The sequence below is a fragment of the Gavia stellata genome, chromosome 14 (assembly GCF_030936135.1).
Source record: "Gavia stellata isolate bGavSte3 chromosome 14, bGavSte3.hap2, whole genome shotgun sequence".
NCBI lineage: Eukaryota > Metazoa > Chordata > Aves > Gaviiformes > Gaviidae > Gavia > Gavia stellata.
In genome coordinates this window covers 23,692,863-23,707,544 of record NC_082607.1, presented here as the reverse complement: position 1 = coordinate 23,707,544, position 14,682 = coordinate 23,692,863, and the positions used below count along the sequence as shown (strand labels likewise).

Below are 14,682 nucleotides of genomic sequence, written 5' to 3'. Positions count from 1 at the left end.
CAACCTGGGCCAGGCCCTCTGCACTGCCGTCCGTGGACAAAACTGGGCAACCTTTCCCCAGCAAAAATAAGACCTCTATCCCACTTTGGAGGAGCGGAGAAGTGAAGGGAGCGTGAATGCCTGCGGGAGCATCTTTGCTTCCAGCAGACGTGCCAAATTGTTCTGGTGTAGGCAGACCCACAGCAGGAGAGGCGTTCGCAGGTTGCCAGCAGAAAGGCTTTCCACGTGGGGGTTTGTTGCTGGATGGCAACCAAGAAGCCCATGTGCTTGTGCAGCGGCTGTGCGTGCACGGTCGTGTCAGCAGTGGTGTGCGAAGGGGAGCGTGCTCCGGGACCGGGACGGAAAGCCGTTGGCGTGTGCCGTAGCCTGCTTGCAGGGCTGAAGGACCACAGTGCCCTCAGCGCAGCGCTGCCTCCGCGATCTGCTGCTTCACAGGAGTTCGAGGCACGAGATTTCTGTCCCTGGAGCTGCACGTGAGCTCACGGCTCAGCGTTAGCAGCGCGCTGGGTGGCGGTGCAGGCGGGGACTGCAGCGTGGCTTTGTGGCATCCCTGCCTGGGGAGGACAACCTCTCCCCTCCCAGTGACCACCAGCCCCGGGGAATTGGGACAGCGAACTGGTGCAGGCTGGGGAGCAGCAGGCAGGTGTTTGACAGCTGGTGCCATACTCGGCGGATGGCACTCGGCGGTCCAAAATAGACACCATCTGGGGCACCTCCAGGCGTTTGCTGGGCTCTGGTGGGGCTGGCTGCTTGCAGGGACGGGGGGAGCAGTAGCCCAGGGCTGAGACCCCCTGGGCAGACAGGGAGGAGAGTGGCCTGAGACAGAAGGGGATGGGGGCTGTTAGCAGAGCGGTGAGGATGGAAAATACAGTTCAACTTTGTGCAGTTGGTGCTTTGGGATCCTGTCCACCGTGTGATGTTGAGTCACAGGCTCGTGCAGAAAGCAAGCTCTCTTGGAGCTAAAGGAATGCCCGTGGAGCTAAAGCAACAGCACCATCGTTGCAAAGACACCCTGGCCTGCCATGTTCAGAATGAATCACAGCTTTCTTCTTTGTTTGAAGCCAGGTTTCAAACTGCTCGTTTTATAGACAGAAAACACTGTATTGACCCCAAAATGTATGGCTGGTGTAGTAAGAGGGAACAATGTACTCTGAGGATTATAAATCCTTCAGTCTTCCTTGAGTTAATATTCAGTAAGTAGACCTTCTAATGTATTTTACAGATTGCGGTGTCTTTTCATGATCTTTGGCTGAGAAATGTCTGGTTTGGTTTGGTCCTCCTGCTCAGGCATTGGAAGTCACTGCCAGTTACATGCAAATGTACATTTCTAGCTGGTATGGCAGAATGGAAGTTATCAGCAAATATTTTCTGTTGTTTTCTTTCCCTTTACTCTGCTCGACATGGCCTGGAAGCCCCTGACTCAGTAACCCCCATGGCAAAAACATCTGGCTTTATAACTCAGGGCACAGAGAGTTTGGCTTTGCAGTTCCTTCCTTTTGTTGCTCTGTAGGTCTCCATCCATCTGTCAGTTTGGGTTGGATTTAGACAGCAGAGTTTCTCACGTATGACAGAAATGTCTGTTCTGTGATGAGTTTAATCGTCCGGTTTTGTGTATGACACTGAAACTCCCCCAAACTCAACCATAGCAGAGAACTGATTGAAATTTGTCTCCGTAGAAGTTCCCAGCTCATCGCTATGAGCTCCTCATCACAGCTGTTGTTCACTGACGTGTGGGCATAGTTTTTTTTCTTGTTGTGGTTTAAAATATTTCTGTTGACACTGGCATGTTGGGTTGAAGCTGAAGGATTTGACACCCCTTCCCCTCCCAAAAGTGGCTGAAAAATAAAAGAGTGCTTTGGAAAACAAAACCAGGCTGGAGTGTTTGGCAGAACTGCGGCTCCAGGAGGACAAGGAGGGACAGGGATGTTTAAAGGCAGACCGAAGCTCCATCAGTGGCTCGCTCCGTGTGGGTTTTCCTATGTTCGCATCCGTTGTCGGTCCACGGATGGGAAGTGGAACGGGGAATTGCAGCTGGGGCTGGCGCCCCGGGAGGCTTGGGGCTGGCAGGATGCTCGGTGTGGGGGAGCGGCAGGTGCTGGCCGGGTACCAGCTCAGTCCTGGGGACAAGGGGGATGCGGGTCAGAGCCTGGCCTGAGACGCAGCTTCTGACAGCACGTGGCGGCCGGGCAGCCGGAGCGGGGCTGGGGCTGTGCCGGCGGATGGCCCTGGGGATTAGGCGTAGGGGGGCAGCGCCTCTGCAGAGTTGAGCGTTGGTCGTTTGGGTTCTCACAGCCCAGCTCCTCCCGGGTGCTCCACATGGTGCTCACACCACTGGGGGTGACTCGGGGGCCCCGTGCTGGAACCATGCACCAATGGCCCAAACTGGTCCCATAGGGGAGCTGGCCCCCCCATAACAGTGTGATGGCTTTGGCTACGCCTTGTAGCATCAAGAGTATTACTAATGAATGCACGAGCCTTTCTGTGCCCCCAGCCTGAGAGGGAGGAGGTATTCCACCATAGCCTCAGCTGCCTCTGTCCAGTGGATGGTACCTGTCTCACGGTACGACACCTTCTCGGCTGCACTGCCCAGGGTTGAGCTCTTATTTTGTAAAGGTCCCTTCCCTGTGGATGGGTGCAGTCGGGATGGGTGGATAAGTAGTTCCTGGAGAACAGCGGGCTGAAAAGAGAAGTGTGTGCTGAGAGATAGCTGCTGAAAGCGTCCCAAGAACCGATAAGCTCCAGAGACGAGCAGTGCTGTTGAGTCTGCAGGAGCAGATAAACTCAGGACACCATGAGTCTGCTGAAGGTTTCTGAGGTCACCAGCACACTCGAGCATCAACTGTGTAACCAACACCATATCCAAGGAGGCGGCGGTGGCTGCTCTGTGCAGGCAGACCACAGGATTGTACCTGCTGCAAGAGCAGACCCTTGGTGGGACCTTCCAAATTTCTGCCTAGAAGCCCCTGGCATGTCAGCATGACTCTCCACTCCTCAGTCAGCAGCTGGCGTTGGTCTCACTGTTCCCGAGTGGTGTGAGTGACTAGTTATCTCCTGTTAGTCGTAACAGCTTGAGTCCGTTAACAGTAACGCACTAATGAGGACAAGGTGTTCCAGTAACTATTGGCCATGACTTGATGGTGGATCTCTCTGTGTCCCCGCTAAGGGGGAGCATTGGGAAGGGGGCAGATCCTCAGGTTGGGAGGAGCTCTTACAAATGTTCACCAAGAATTTTGAATCCAAGAAAAAGCAGGTGATCTTTACATCTTCAGTTGGACAAAAGGGCACTTAAATAATTTTGCCAACCTGAAACCTGGACTGCAAATCTGCAAAACTGCTTTTTTGTCATCAGGGAGGGATGTGAAGTGTCGGAGTCTTAGGTGTACGGAGAATGGATGGATAAGGCTCAACCGGTGCAGTGGGTGATGGGCCACCCTGGGGAGAACTTCCCTGCAAGCGTGTTATACATTGGATTCCTTGGGGCCCAAAAAGAAACATATTCTAATGGAAGAGGAAAGGGAAAGGCACAGTTGTGCAGTACTGGTGATACAAAGCCTGGAGACTCGTAATGTGCGAGGGGCAACACAGACAAGCAGGACGGCACACCACTGCTAGCAGCGCTGGAGACAACACTGAGCCCACTGCCTGTCTGCGGTGATGGCAAGACTGACAGCCATGGACAGTGGATGGGGATGGCACAAACCTCCTGCATCCCTCACCTTTAGTTCGTCGTGAGAACATCACAAGCACTTTGCTGCCCAAACATTTCAGCAGCTGCAGCCATTGGTCTGCTCATAAAGGAGGAAGCCAGAAGCATCAAGGCTGACGTTAAGATCTTGAGCAGAGCACAAAACCGGCACAGTGCTTCATGCCTTGTCATGGCCGGAGCTTAACCTGATGCCACTGCTTCTAGGTGTAGCTTTGACTTCTTGTTACTATCAAGAGCAACATATCGGGCACTGAGGTCAATGGTGAGAAGTCCACACAGCCTCCATCGTATGTTTTTGATCAAATTTTTCAGTATGAAAAAAGAAAAACCCAAGCAGAGTGAACATTTCCTCATTCCTCTTCACCTCAGCGAGTCACTCAGAGAGCAGCTGTGGTGTAGATTGATGCCACCAGCATCACTTTGGCTTCTCTCCCTTGATTCCTCTGAGCTTTAATTTGTTCTTCCACTGCTTTTGCCATATACCTCTCTCTAAGAACTAAGCGCGGAGAAATTGTAGTGGATAACATATGAACTCTAACGCATTCATGGCTCTTGGGAAATACGGGCTACAGAGCTAGGCCATGTTTGAGGATGTGAGAGACATGGGGGTTGCAGATGGTTGGCCAACAGGTCTACACAAGACCGTAGTGTTGAGCTGTCTGTATATGTTGCCCCCTTGGAAGCCACATGAGCATTTAAAAGGTGACGGAAACGTTTGTGGTCACCACTGGGCGTTACAACAGGCATGTACAAGAGCATCAAGTCATCCTGATGAAGGATTCCTGACAGACCGGCTGGCTGCCCTCAGATTTTACACTCTGTATTTTACACCGCTCTCACTGGGTGATGGGAAGAAGCGCAAGGCGCTGCAGAGCCGGTTTCAGAAGCACCGCTGCACAGGACATAGAATCACCACCCAGCTTATGATAATCTGAACGGGACAGGGATGCTGAAATACTCGGTGGCTATTTGCTTTGCTTTGCAGGAAAAGTCCTTTTGAAGTTTACTTTCCCAACGCTGTAATGGTGGGCAGAAGAGGGCACTGGGGGCTTGCTGGGAAGCACGCCGTCTTTCTCCGTTTGCTACAGAAAATATAAAAATCACTGCAGGGACTTTCTACCACCACATCGCAAGACACGAAACTGCTCAGTACCGGCTGTCGCTGCTGATGGGGATATTGCTCAAGACTCCTCTTGAGGGCAGCCCAGCACCGGCCGTCCCTGCCTTCTGCCGGCAATTGCCTCCTCTGAGCAGTACACAAGCTTTTTTCTCCCTCAAAAGCACACCGGCTGTCACTGCCTGGCATGCACAAGTATTCGCTCGTAACTTGTTTTATTTCAGCCTCACAAAATAAACCCCGCTTTACAAATCAGTTGCAAAGCACCATCATTCACGAGGCATTAGCATCGCTCTGGACTGGCTCTGAAAAAGCCGGTTAGCTTTTGTTACGCTTCAGATTTGGTTACCTTATGCTTCAGATTTGGTTACCGTCGGGCTCTTTTCCCCTCCTCCCCAAGCTAATCTGCAAGCCTCCGTGATTTCACCCTTTGAAACCATCTGAAAGTTTCTGTCTTGCTGTTTCTAGACCCCCAGTGCCGGCACGGGGGGTGGGTTGCTGTTGGGGGTGATTACCGGCTGGTTGTTGGCAGCAACGCAACCAAAAACCTCTTGGGCCGCTCAGTACTGGAGGGGGTTTTACAGCTGGAGTCAAGCTTAGAGGTCTTAAGAAGGGTACAACAGGGAGTATTTTGCAGCAGTAGGATCAGTTACTGAGATTCATGAGCAAGTGAGTGATTTTACAGTCAACAGCAAAGAAAGCTGGATCCTTTTTTTTAACCCATGTGTCTCCCTTATACTGCTGATCAGGATATGCACACATGTAAACATATCAAATGGCATCATGTAACACTTCATCAACTCAAGTTCCCAGGGTAAACTGAGAGAACATAAATGACTCAAAATAAATTCCTCCAATTTTAAGCAAAGCATGGCTTTATTCGTATTTTTGAGACCAGAGAAACTGCCCGAGGGGTTAAATCCAGAGAGGAAAGGGGTCACGCTCACCTGGCGGATAATATTGCCCTGGTCTCTTGAAGCAGTGCTGAGTACCACGGGATCGATACTTAATTTTGTTTGACCTAAAAAGCCGGTGAGAGTTCGCCCCAGCCAAAAGGAGCCGTCAGATGAAGGAGCAGCAAGGGCAACATTTTGCTGGCGACGGGTGAACTTGGCTGGGTGGATGTTTCTTGCCTTTGGAGGGAGAGCAGGAGATGTGGAGCAGAACCAGCCCAAAGAAGAGCTCCCCTCACCACCCAGCGTGAGAGGAACTGCCGGGGTTCCTGGGCTGTGTCAGTCACTGTGGAAAATCCCAAAACAAGGGCACGGCAAACCGGAGCTGGGTCACTCCCATTGCGGCGGCTCAGCCTGCTCTGAGACCGCTTCCCGATGGCATCTCAGCTGCCGACGTGCCATGTCTGCTAAATACAGGTTCTGCATCGCAAGGGGTGAAATCATGTCCTGCACCACCCCGCGCAGGGAAGAACCGGGGATGCTGCCAAATGCTGCTGGCGTTGGTCGATCAGTATGGTTACCCAGAACATGAAAAAATGGAGATGAACAGTAAAGATACTTTCCATCTGCAATAATGCAGTAACTAGACTCTTCTCCCTTGTAACGCCTGGTCTCCTGTATAGAATCATAGAATCGTAGAATAGTTCGGGTTGGAAGGGACCTTTACCTACGGGAGCCCACGCAGGCAGCCAGGTTTTGTCAAAATTGGGTATTAGGAAACATTTCTTCACCAAAAGGGTTGTCAGGCATTGGAACAGGCTGCCCAGGGAGGTGGTGGAGTCACCATCCCTGGAGGGATTTAAAAGACATGTAGATGTGGCGCTTGGGGACATGGTTTAGTGGTGGACTTGGCAGTGCTAGGTTTACAGTTGGACTCAAAGGGTCTATTCCAACCTAAACCATTCTATAATTCTCGTCTACGAAATCGAAGCACTGTGAGGGAATACCGTCCCCATCCACAAGCCAGCAGCTAACGGCAAGGGGCAGTGAATGCCTTCCTCTGCTCTGTGGGAAAGATCGAAGAGTCCCCAGCACAGCCCATGATCGCCAGGCAAAGGTCTCTGGCCGATGTTCCAGCGTTTGTTCCTGTCACAAGGAGCGAGACGGCATTTAACGACCGAGGACCTCTTCATTCGCCAGCTGTTGGTGCTGGAATTACTCAGCGCTGGGCTGAGCGGCAGTGCTTGCTGCAGCTACCGGTCGTGGGAGCGCGTTGTAGAGCGTTGCCCAGACGCAGACCTCTTGGCTTGAAAACTGACTAGTAAAGCCGAAGGAGAGAAGCTCGCCCGTATCACCTCGCTCCCGGAGCCACCGGAGCCACCAACCGCCAGCGTTCGCTGGTGGTTAGGTGCAGAAGGAGTGAGAGCTAAAGAAAAACTCGAGTGCCCTTGTGTTCTCCAGAGGCTCTAGTCTCCCCTGGGACCGGCTCACCCGCCCGGAGGATGCTCGCTTGGGCTGATTCAGGGCTGGCAAAAAGCAGGCAGAGCTCTTGATGGGCTCCTGAATCCACCAAGGTAGCGTGGATTGAAACTCTCCACTGAGACAAACCACCGACCATCCTAAACCTGGAGAGGACAAGCCAGATTTCAGCTCCCTCATTTAAATATTGGACCTCAAATTTGAGTGCAGCCTTAAAATACCTAAGACTTTCAATACAGCTATCTTCACTACTGAAAAAAAATAAATACTGAGGTGGTCTGAAGATATTTTAGGCAGTTAGGGGCATGTAGCCTCTATAAAAAGCAAGCACAGCCTGAATCCACCTTTTCCAAAGCAGCAGACGAGAGCGAGGGAGATCTGCCTCCGTTGCCCGCCTTCTCGCCACCCGGACGGTTGCTGGGTTAATGCCACTGGAAGATCTGATGGCTTTTCATTTTCCTGGCAGGGAAGAGGAGATGCAACTCGTGGGTGCAGAGGAGCAACAGCGTTCTTGTAATGGGTGACCACGTCCATCCACCCTGTCGTAGGTCGGGGTTTAAGGTTGTGGCAGGAGGAGAAACATGGGAGAACGAAAATCTGCATCAAAGCCCATCCTCACACGCTGGGGTGTGACCTCAGCCCGCAGAAGGGATGAAGGAGGGGTGAGCTCCGAGGGAAGGAGGCAAAGCTTGGTTGAAGGAAAGTGGAAAACTCATCCTATGGGCCTTCAAGCTCTGGTGGACGGACAACGATGCAGGGAAGGGAGCAGGGCACCTGGGAGGAGACCTGAAGGTCCCAAGAACATCTCCAGCCTCGGGAGAAGCTCTCCTGGAGCAGCCTCCCGCCATGCAGAAGGGAACAGCCCCCAGGAGGAGGGCTGGAGGGAGACCCCCCCGTGGCTGTTGCTGTGGGGAAGGGCTTCGGCCACCCGGCTCCGCAGGACAAAGGTCCCCAGCCCTCTGTCCTCGGGCGTCACCCAGGACCCTCAGAGCGTGGAGACAAGGCGAGCCCCGCGGGGGAGCGGGGAGGCGCCCGACACCCAGACCCTGTGCCTTCAGCGCGACCCTCGCCCGGGCACGGACGGGGAGGCGCGGAGCGGAGGGGCGGGGGGTGACCCACGGAGACCGCAGGGGCCGGGCCCGACCGGCACCCCACGGGAGCCACGCGGTCGCCCGAGTCCGGCGGGGCGGGGCGGGGCGGGGCGGGGCGGGGCGGGGCTGCCAGGGCGCTGCGGCCACGCCCCGGCCACGCCCCGGCCACGCCCCGGCCACGCCCCGGCCACCGCCCCCATCGGCGCGGGGCGGCCCCCGGGGCTAAAACGGCCGCGCCCGGCGGGACACGCCGCCGCCCGGACCGGAGCCCGCCCGCCGGTGAGTGCCGTGCCGTGCCGTGCCGTGCCGTGCCGTGCCGTGCCGTGCCGTGCCTCGCCTCCCCTTCCCGGACCCCCGCCCCCCGAGGGGGCCCCCCACCTGTATCCTACCCCCCGCCTTGCTAAGCCTCCCGTCGGGAATTCCGCGGGGAGCAGGACGCGGCTTGCAGCGTGCGGGACGGAGGCTCCGGGCTTTGGCCTGGCCGGGGCTTGTGCCCCCCCCCCGCCCCGTGCCCCCTGGGGCTCCGTCGGGTCTCCCCCTGGCTTTGCATCAGCGCGCCCGGGGCCGCAGACCCACGCGTGGCCCCTTCCCGCGTGTGCTGGGCCGGAGGCAGCCCAGGGCTGGCCCTCGCCCGCCGGCTCTGCGGCCATCCTCAGCTCTCCCAAGCGCCTCCGTGGGGCGGCCCGGGACGGGAGGGGAGGGGACGGCTCCCCCCGGGAGGGCGGACAGCACCGGCGGGAGCGAGCGGCGCGTCCCCGGGAGCAGCGGCCCGGCTCCGCCCTCGGCACAGCCCGGGGCCCCTGTTCAGCCCGGCCGTAACCCCCCCAGGCAGAGGAGGAAGCCGGGCCCGCGCTCAGGACCCTTGCCGGCTGAGGACCAGCCCTCGCTGGGCTGGGCCCCTGCGGGGTGAGCTGGAAGGATGGCCGAGCTGCCCGAGGAGCTGGGGGGCTCACAGCTGGGGGGGGCAATGCCAGCCCTGAACTTGCCGCCCGGAGCAAGAACTGGCAGCCGGCCTGCGGGGGGTGGCCCGGGGCTGCCCCGTCCCCCGCCCGGTGCCGCTCCCGGGAGGCTTTTGCTGGGGCCGTCTGCCGGGTGCTGCCCCAGCCCTGCCCTCCGCTGACTTCTTGCCCCCAGCGATGGCTGATGAGCTCAGTGACCTGCTGCGGGAGTTCGATGAGGTGATGGAGGACTTTGGCCGAGGCCCTGCGTGTCAATACGAGCAGCACCTGGAGGAGCTGAAGAGGAAAGCGGGGCACAGTGTGTACGACAGCGGTGTTGACGACCTGGAGAGTGAGTCCGGGGCTGGGGAATGAGGAGTCCTGGGGGAGGACGGTGTCCGTCGGGACGGAGTTGCTTTGGGAGCTCTGGGGTTGCTCCATGGTAAGCCACGGGAGCTTCCTCCTGATCCCACCTCAGAGTTGCCTGCCTGACTTCTCTCTTGAGGGCTGGACGAGTAGCATGGGGTGATGACCACTGGGTCCTGGCCCAGGGCCTGCCAACATCTGCGGGGGCTCCTTCTGCGGGGGCTCCTTCTGCTGGGGCGGCTGCTGCAGGACTGCACGAGGCTTGAGATAACTGGGAGCTTGGAGGGAACCAGTTTGCCATAATAACCCCAAAGAGTCCCCGTGGCCATGCCCAGGCAGCCTCTGGTGCTCTTTGGCCTGGCAGAGAAGCCCAGTTCCCTTTTTCCAAGCATTCCTTGCAGCAGGGAAAGAGCAGACAGGCTGGCCAAGAGTGAGGGTGGACCAGGGACCCTATGCTGCGCACGAGATTGGTCTCTGGTCCTCTGCAACCTGTTTATGAGGTGCCTGCGGCCGTCGACCGTGACTGATGCTTTGTACCTGCAGGTACCAGCACGTCCCCAGGAAGCAGTCTCAACTCCAGCGAGGAGGACCTCAACACCCCTGCCAATGCCTACCCCTCCAAAGGTGAGGCTGAAAGATCTGCCCGAAGGGCTGATGCCAGGGCTTCCTTCTGCGTGCTTGGCTTTGCTCAGCAGCGATGGGCCTTCACCGGCCCTGGGCGGGGGGTGTCAATGGGGCCCTGCAGGGTCTGGAGGTGGGAGTGAGCCCTGGGGTCCTGCCTGGATCCCAGAAGAGGGATGAAGTTGGATTGGTGTGTTCCCAGTCAATGCTAGACTGTGCCAGAGGTCTGTTTGGGAGTGTCACTGAGAGGGGCTCTGTTCCTGACCCGGGAAGTGCAGGACTGCGCAGGGATGGGACAGCGCAGGGAAGGTGAGCACCCTGCCCACCGTGTGCGGATCCAGCTCTGGCCTCAGCTGAGCCCCTGCCAACCGACCTCGTGTGCTTGGGAGGACGTGCCCTGCCTCTCCACTTTCCCCCACGCTGAGCCTGAAGTGCCACTGGCTGGGTTATGGGATGGTGATCGGCATGATACCTGCGGGCACCACCCTCCCTCCAGAGCCTGGACCTGAGATGAGGGGCAGAGGGGGTGTGGGGGTTTGGGGTGTGAGGGGCAGAGGGGGTGTTGGGGGGTGGAAATGCTGTGTGTCTGCAGGTCAGAGCTAGTCCTGGGGTTTTCCTTCCTCCAGCAGCATCCTTGGTGAAACCCCTTGCTCCTCAGCCCTGTAACTCCCAGCCCTGGTCTGTGTGTGCGCACGGGGGGGGGGGGCACCCTCCCCTGGGGACCGGTGATGCTAGAGCTGCCCTTAAGGCCCATGCGAGCGCGGGATGCCAGAGCCAGGCAGCGCCAGGCAACTGCTTGGAAAGGTTCAGTGCTGCTGTTCTGATGCCTTCAGCAGCTGGGTACAGGCGTGGGCTGTAACCCCGCAGAGATGCATCGACCCACGGGGACGCTGTGCTCGGGGGCATTTGGCTGGGGTTATTCCTGGGCTGTGCAGTGACCGGCCCCCGTCGCACATGCAGCCCCCCTGTAACCCCCTCCCACCGCCGCCAGGCAGCACCTGGCTGGTACGGAAGCAGCAGGCAGCTGGAGCAATTGTGGTTAGAAGCAAGGGATAGGGATCTTTCTTCTCCCATATTATAGCTGGGGGGGAAATGGGACAGACCTGATGGTGTGTTTCTTTCCGCTAGCTAAGCTTGGAGACACGCAGGAGCTGGAGGACTTCATTGCGGATCTGGATAAAGTGTTGGAGGGTACGTACGCAGCTCTGATCTCTGTGCTTCCCAAGCTGCATCCAGCCTGGCAGGATGCCTGGGCTGGGGCTTCTCCACTGGCTCTGGCTCAGCAAAGCCTGGCCCAGCACCCCTCCCAGCTGGGGCTCCCACCGCAGGGGGTTAGAGCCCAGTTTTGGCTGCAGGGATGGAATCCTTCTGTCTTTTTTGTTTTGTGGGGGGGCTTATCTGGATGTCACCCCCCATCCCCCTTCAAGCTCTTTCAGCTGGGGCAGAAATTCCACTGCTTGAGTGTCTTCCCTCTCTGGTGCCTCAGTTTCCCCCAACTGTTTAAGTGGAGGGGACTGGGAATGCGAAGGCTGGGTTGGTCCTGGTGATGAAGGCCCGCAAAAAAGGTGGCTGAATAGTGCAGCCTGCAGAGCTCTTGATGTGTTCAGGAAGATGTACAGATGCTTGTGGCTCTCTGCCTACAGCATCCCTCTGGCTGCTGCTCAAAGGCTTTTCTTTGCTACGGGGGGGGAAGGTGAGCGGGAGGGAAAGAGTATTTTTCCTTGTGGTATACTCCCGCCTGGAAAAAATCAGCCCTGTGGAAATATCCCATCTGGAGGGAGGAAAGTGAGGATTCAGACTGGATAAGCACCGCTGGACACGCGCCTGTGGAAGTGCCCCTTGGGGCACTGAGCGAAGCCGTGGGCAGGTCTTGGGGTGCGACTTCTGCATCTGCGGAGCAGGAACCGCTTCAGAGGGTCTGTGCGGTGGCAGAGAGGGCAATCCCAGCCCCCGGGGAGCACGGGCGGGTCGTGGTCTCCTCCTGCAGATGTTTTTCTCCTGGTAAAGGGCTTGGCTGCAGGTACCCCAGGGGAGGGTGGTGGTGCTGTGCTGGGCATCTCTGGCCACTTTACCCGGGCAGCTCTGCAATCCTGTGAGGTTGGCTGGTCCCCAATAGCTTTCTTGCTGGGGAAACTGAGGCAGAGGCCACACTTCCCCTCCAAAGGGGTCCCTGGGTGACAGGCTGAAGGCAGAGAGAACTTGATTTAAAAAAAAATAAAATGAAATATTTCCCCCAAGGCAGGCTAAGTCACAGTTCTCAGTATCTGTTCCCTTCCCTTCTGAGTGTCCAGAATGAGGTGGCTGGTGGGAAGCGCTGCTTCTGCTGGCCCTGAGTCATACTGGGAGGCAGCGAAGCAGGAACGGGACCAGAGCCCGCCCAGCAGATTTCAGCTCTAACCCTGCTGCTGGTGATGCCTGGGGGGGTCCAGTGCACCGTGCAGCCCTCCTTCCCCCAACAGTCATCTCCCCAATCTTTTTTTTCCCTCTTGATTGTCCTGCAGAGATGTGAGATGCGGTTTTGGTGGCGAGTTTGGAGAGGAGGACCCGCAGCAGATGAGCCCCGTCCCTCCCCGATGCACCCTCTGCTTCTGTGCCCCTGCCACCCACCGCCTGCGTGGGTGACGGCTCTCCCGTGCCACGCAGCTCCGCGCCGGGGAAGGGCAGCGCCAGCCGCAAGCGGGGACTGATCCAGCCCCGGGACGGGCAGCTGGGCTGTGACGGCGGCTGGGTCTCGCTCTGCTCCTGCGTGCAGGGCAGGGCTCTGCCAGCCTGAGCTGGGACGGGCTCTCGCTGGGGGCACCGGGCTTTGCCCTGCGAGGGGGGCTGGCAGCTCTTGTGAGTGAGTGGGTTTGGGGGGATGCGTGTGTGGGGTCTATGCCGCCATTGAAGCCAGAGGAGAAACCCTGGGTGATCTTAGGGAAGATGAGCTTGCAGTACATCAGTGAGACCGTGGTGTCCCCTCCTGGGTCAGGAAAGCCTGTTCCCACTGCAGCAGTGGTTGTCGCTGCCTGCGACAGATGCTGACCCTTCGCTTTCCATGGGTAGCCTCAAATAAGGCCCCTGCCTGCACCCCAGTGCCTCTGCCCCGCCTGCTGCTGTAAATACTGTAAAAAAGGATGTCACATGCTGTACAGAGTCTATGTATTTTTATGAACGGGATTTGAAGTCTCTGCGCTTCTCTGTGTGTGTGTCTCCAGCCTTTTCCTGGGGGCTCCTCTCTTCTCCGCAGCTGCCCGCAGCGCTGGGTGCCGGCGTGACTGTGCTGCGCCCTAGTCCTGGGGGCTGCCAGGCGGTGGGGTGTCAGAGAGATGGGGGGGAGGCCTCAGGGAAGCAAATTAAGCAGCATTTGTCTGCCTGAAGAGGGTGGGTGATCAGGGGATCCCCCAGTCCTGCCTGGCTGAGGTGGGGCAGGCTGGGCGAGCGCTGTCCGTGGCAGTCTGGGAGCTTGGCCCTCCTTGGAGCAGCCCCAGGAGCCGGCAGGGAGCCCGGCTGCTCCAGCGGGGCTGGATCCAGCCCGTCCGGGGGCCCTGGCCCCCCTGGGGAGGGGGGAGAGGGGGGCTGGAGCCACGCAGCCCGGGGGCTCATCAGGAGCTGCGGGGTGGGCAAAGCGCCACAGCAGCTCCTCCGACATCCCATCGTGTGGGCTCCGGCTCTTGGAGAGCGTGGGGAAGCCACCCAAGGTGGGAGAGGAGGGCAGAGTCCGTCTCTTTCCACCTCCACCTGCCAGGGGAGATGAGCCACTGCCCCCTCCGCTGGCTCCGGTGGGAGGGGACCTGGGGACCTGGTCCCGGGGTGCTGGGGGACCTGCTGTGCTCCCGTGGATACTCTCTTCTGAAAAGCCACCTACTTTACCCTGAAGATACGTTACAGGGGGGTTTTCTTGCTTGGCCTAAAGAAACAAGAGGCAAACAAGGTCCCTTGATGCAGAGCCGGGTTTGCAGTTGCGGGTTTGCTCGCAGCGTGCTCGGAAAGGCTGGGGTGCGTGTCCCTGGGTGACACCGCTGCAGATGCTGCCCCGGGGGTCCCGCTTCCTAACGGACATGCCCTGGTGACACTTCTCTGGTTATCGCCGCTCACAGCAACCCCGGGAGCGAGTCCCCAGGGGATGTGGGTTTGCAGACCTCTGCCTTGCTGGCTCCTGCGTGTCCCTGTCCCGGGGGGGGTGCTCACGGAAGGTGCTGTCGATGAGGGAACCGCTCAAGTGGGAGATGGACCTGGGGGCACCTGAGCTTGGAGTGAGATTTGGCAGCTGCGAGGGTTGCTCAGTCCACCCCGGGGTTTCCCGTCCCCAGAAGCTGCCCCGTGAGCAGTGGGGTGGCCGGGAGGAGCTCAGGGGAGCGCGGGAATGTGGGGTCCTGCTTGTCTCTGGGCTGGCAGCGCTGCCCTTCCTTCCCCGGGACGCCCGCGTGGAGCAGGGCCACATGTGGCTCTGTTGCAACCGTCTGAGCAGAAAACGAGACGGTTTTAGCTT

The 14,682-nt window shown here is 58.2% G+C and overlaps 1 protein-coding gene across 2 annotated transcripts; it reads left to right on the top strand.

Moving 5' to 3' along the window:
* The first annotated feature begins 8,543 nt into the window (after positions 1 to 8,543).
* Positions 8,544 to 13,380, top strand: LOC132318146 (regulator of cell cycle RGCC-like). 2 transcript variants are annotated; one of them, XM_059824407.1, is made up of 5 exons: positions 8,544 to 8,565; positions 9,421 to 9,576; positions 10,134 to 10,214; positions 11,340 to 11,402; positions 12,713 to 13,380. In XM_059824407.1, exons 2-5 carry the CDS (start codon positions 9,423 to 9,425, stop codon positions 12,718 to 12,720), a joined length of 306 nt encoding a protein of 101 aa, XP_059680390.1. In that variant the 5' UTR covers positions 8,544 to 8,565; positions 9,421 to 9,422; the 3' UTR covers positions 12,721 to 13,380. The 2 variants fall into 2 exon arrangements, with proteins under 2 accessions (XP_059680390.1, XP_059680391.1); XM_059824408.1 differs by lacking the exon at positions 8,544 to 8,565 and adding an exon at positions 9,152 to 9,192.
* Positions 13,381 to 14,682: the final 1,302 nt, after the last annotated feature.

Bases quoted from the DNA above. Each gene is read 5' to 3' on its own strand.
- LOC132318146 (XM_059824407.1), top strand. From the start codon at position 9,423: ATGGCTGATGAGCTCAGTGACCTGCTGCGGGAGTTCGATGAGGTGATG. The intron at 9,577-10,133 runs GTGAGTCCGGGG...TTGTACCTGCAG, and splicing joins CGGTGTTGACGACCTGGAGA to GTACCAGCACGTCCCCAGGA. The intron at 10,215-11,339 runs GTGAGGCTGAAA...TCTTTCCGCTAG, and splicing joins CAATGCCTACCCCTCCAAAG to CTAAGCTTGGAGACACGCAG.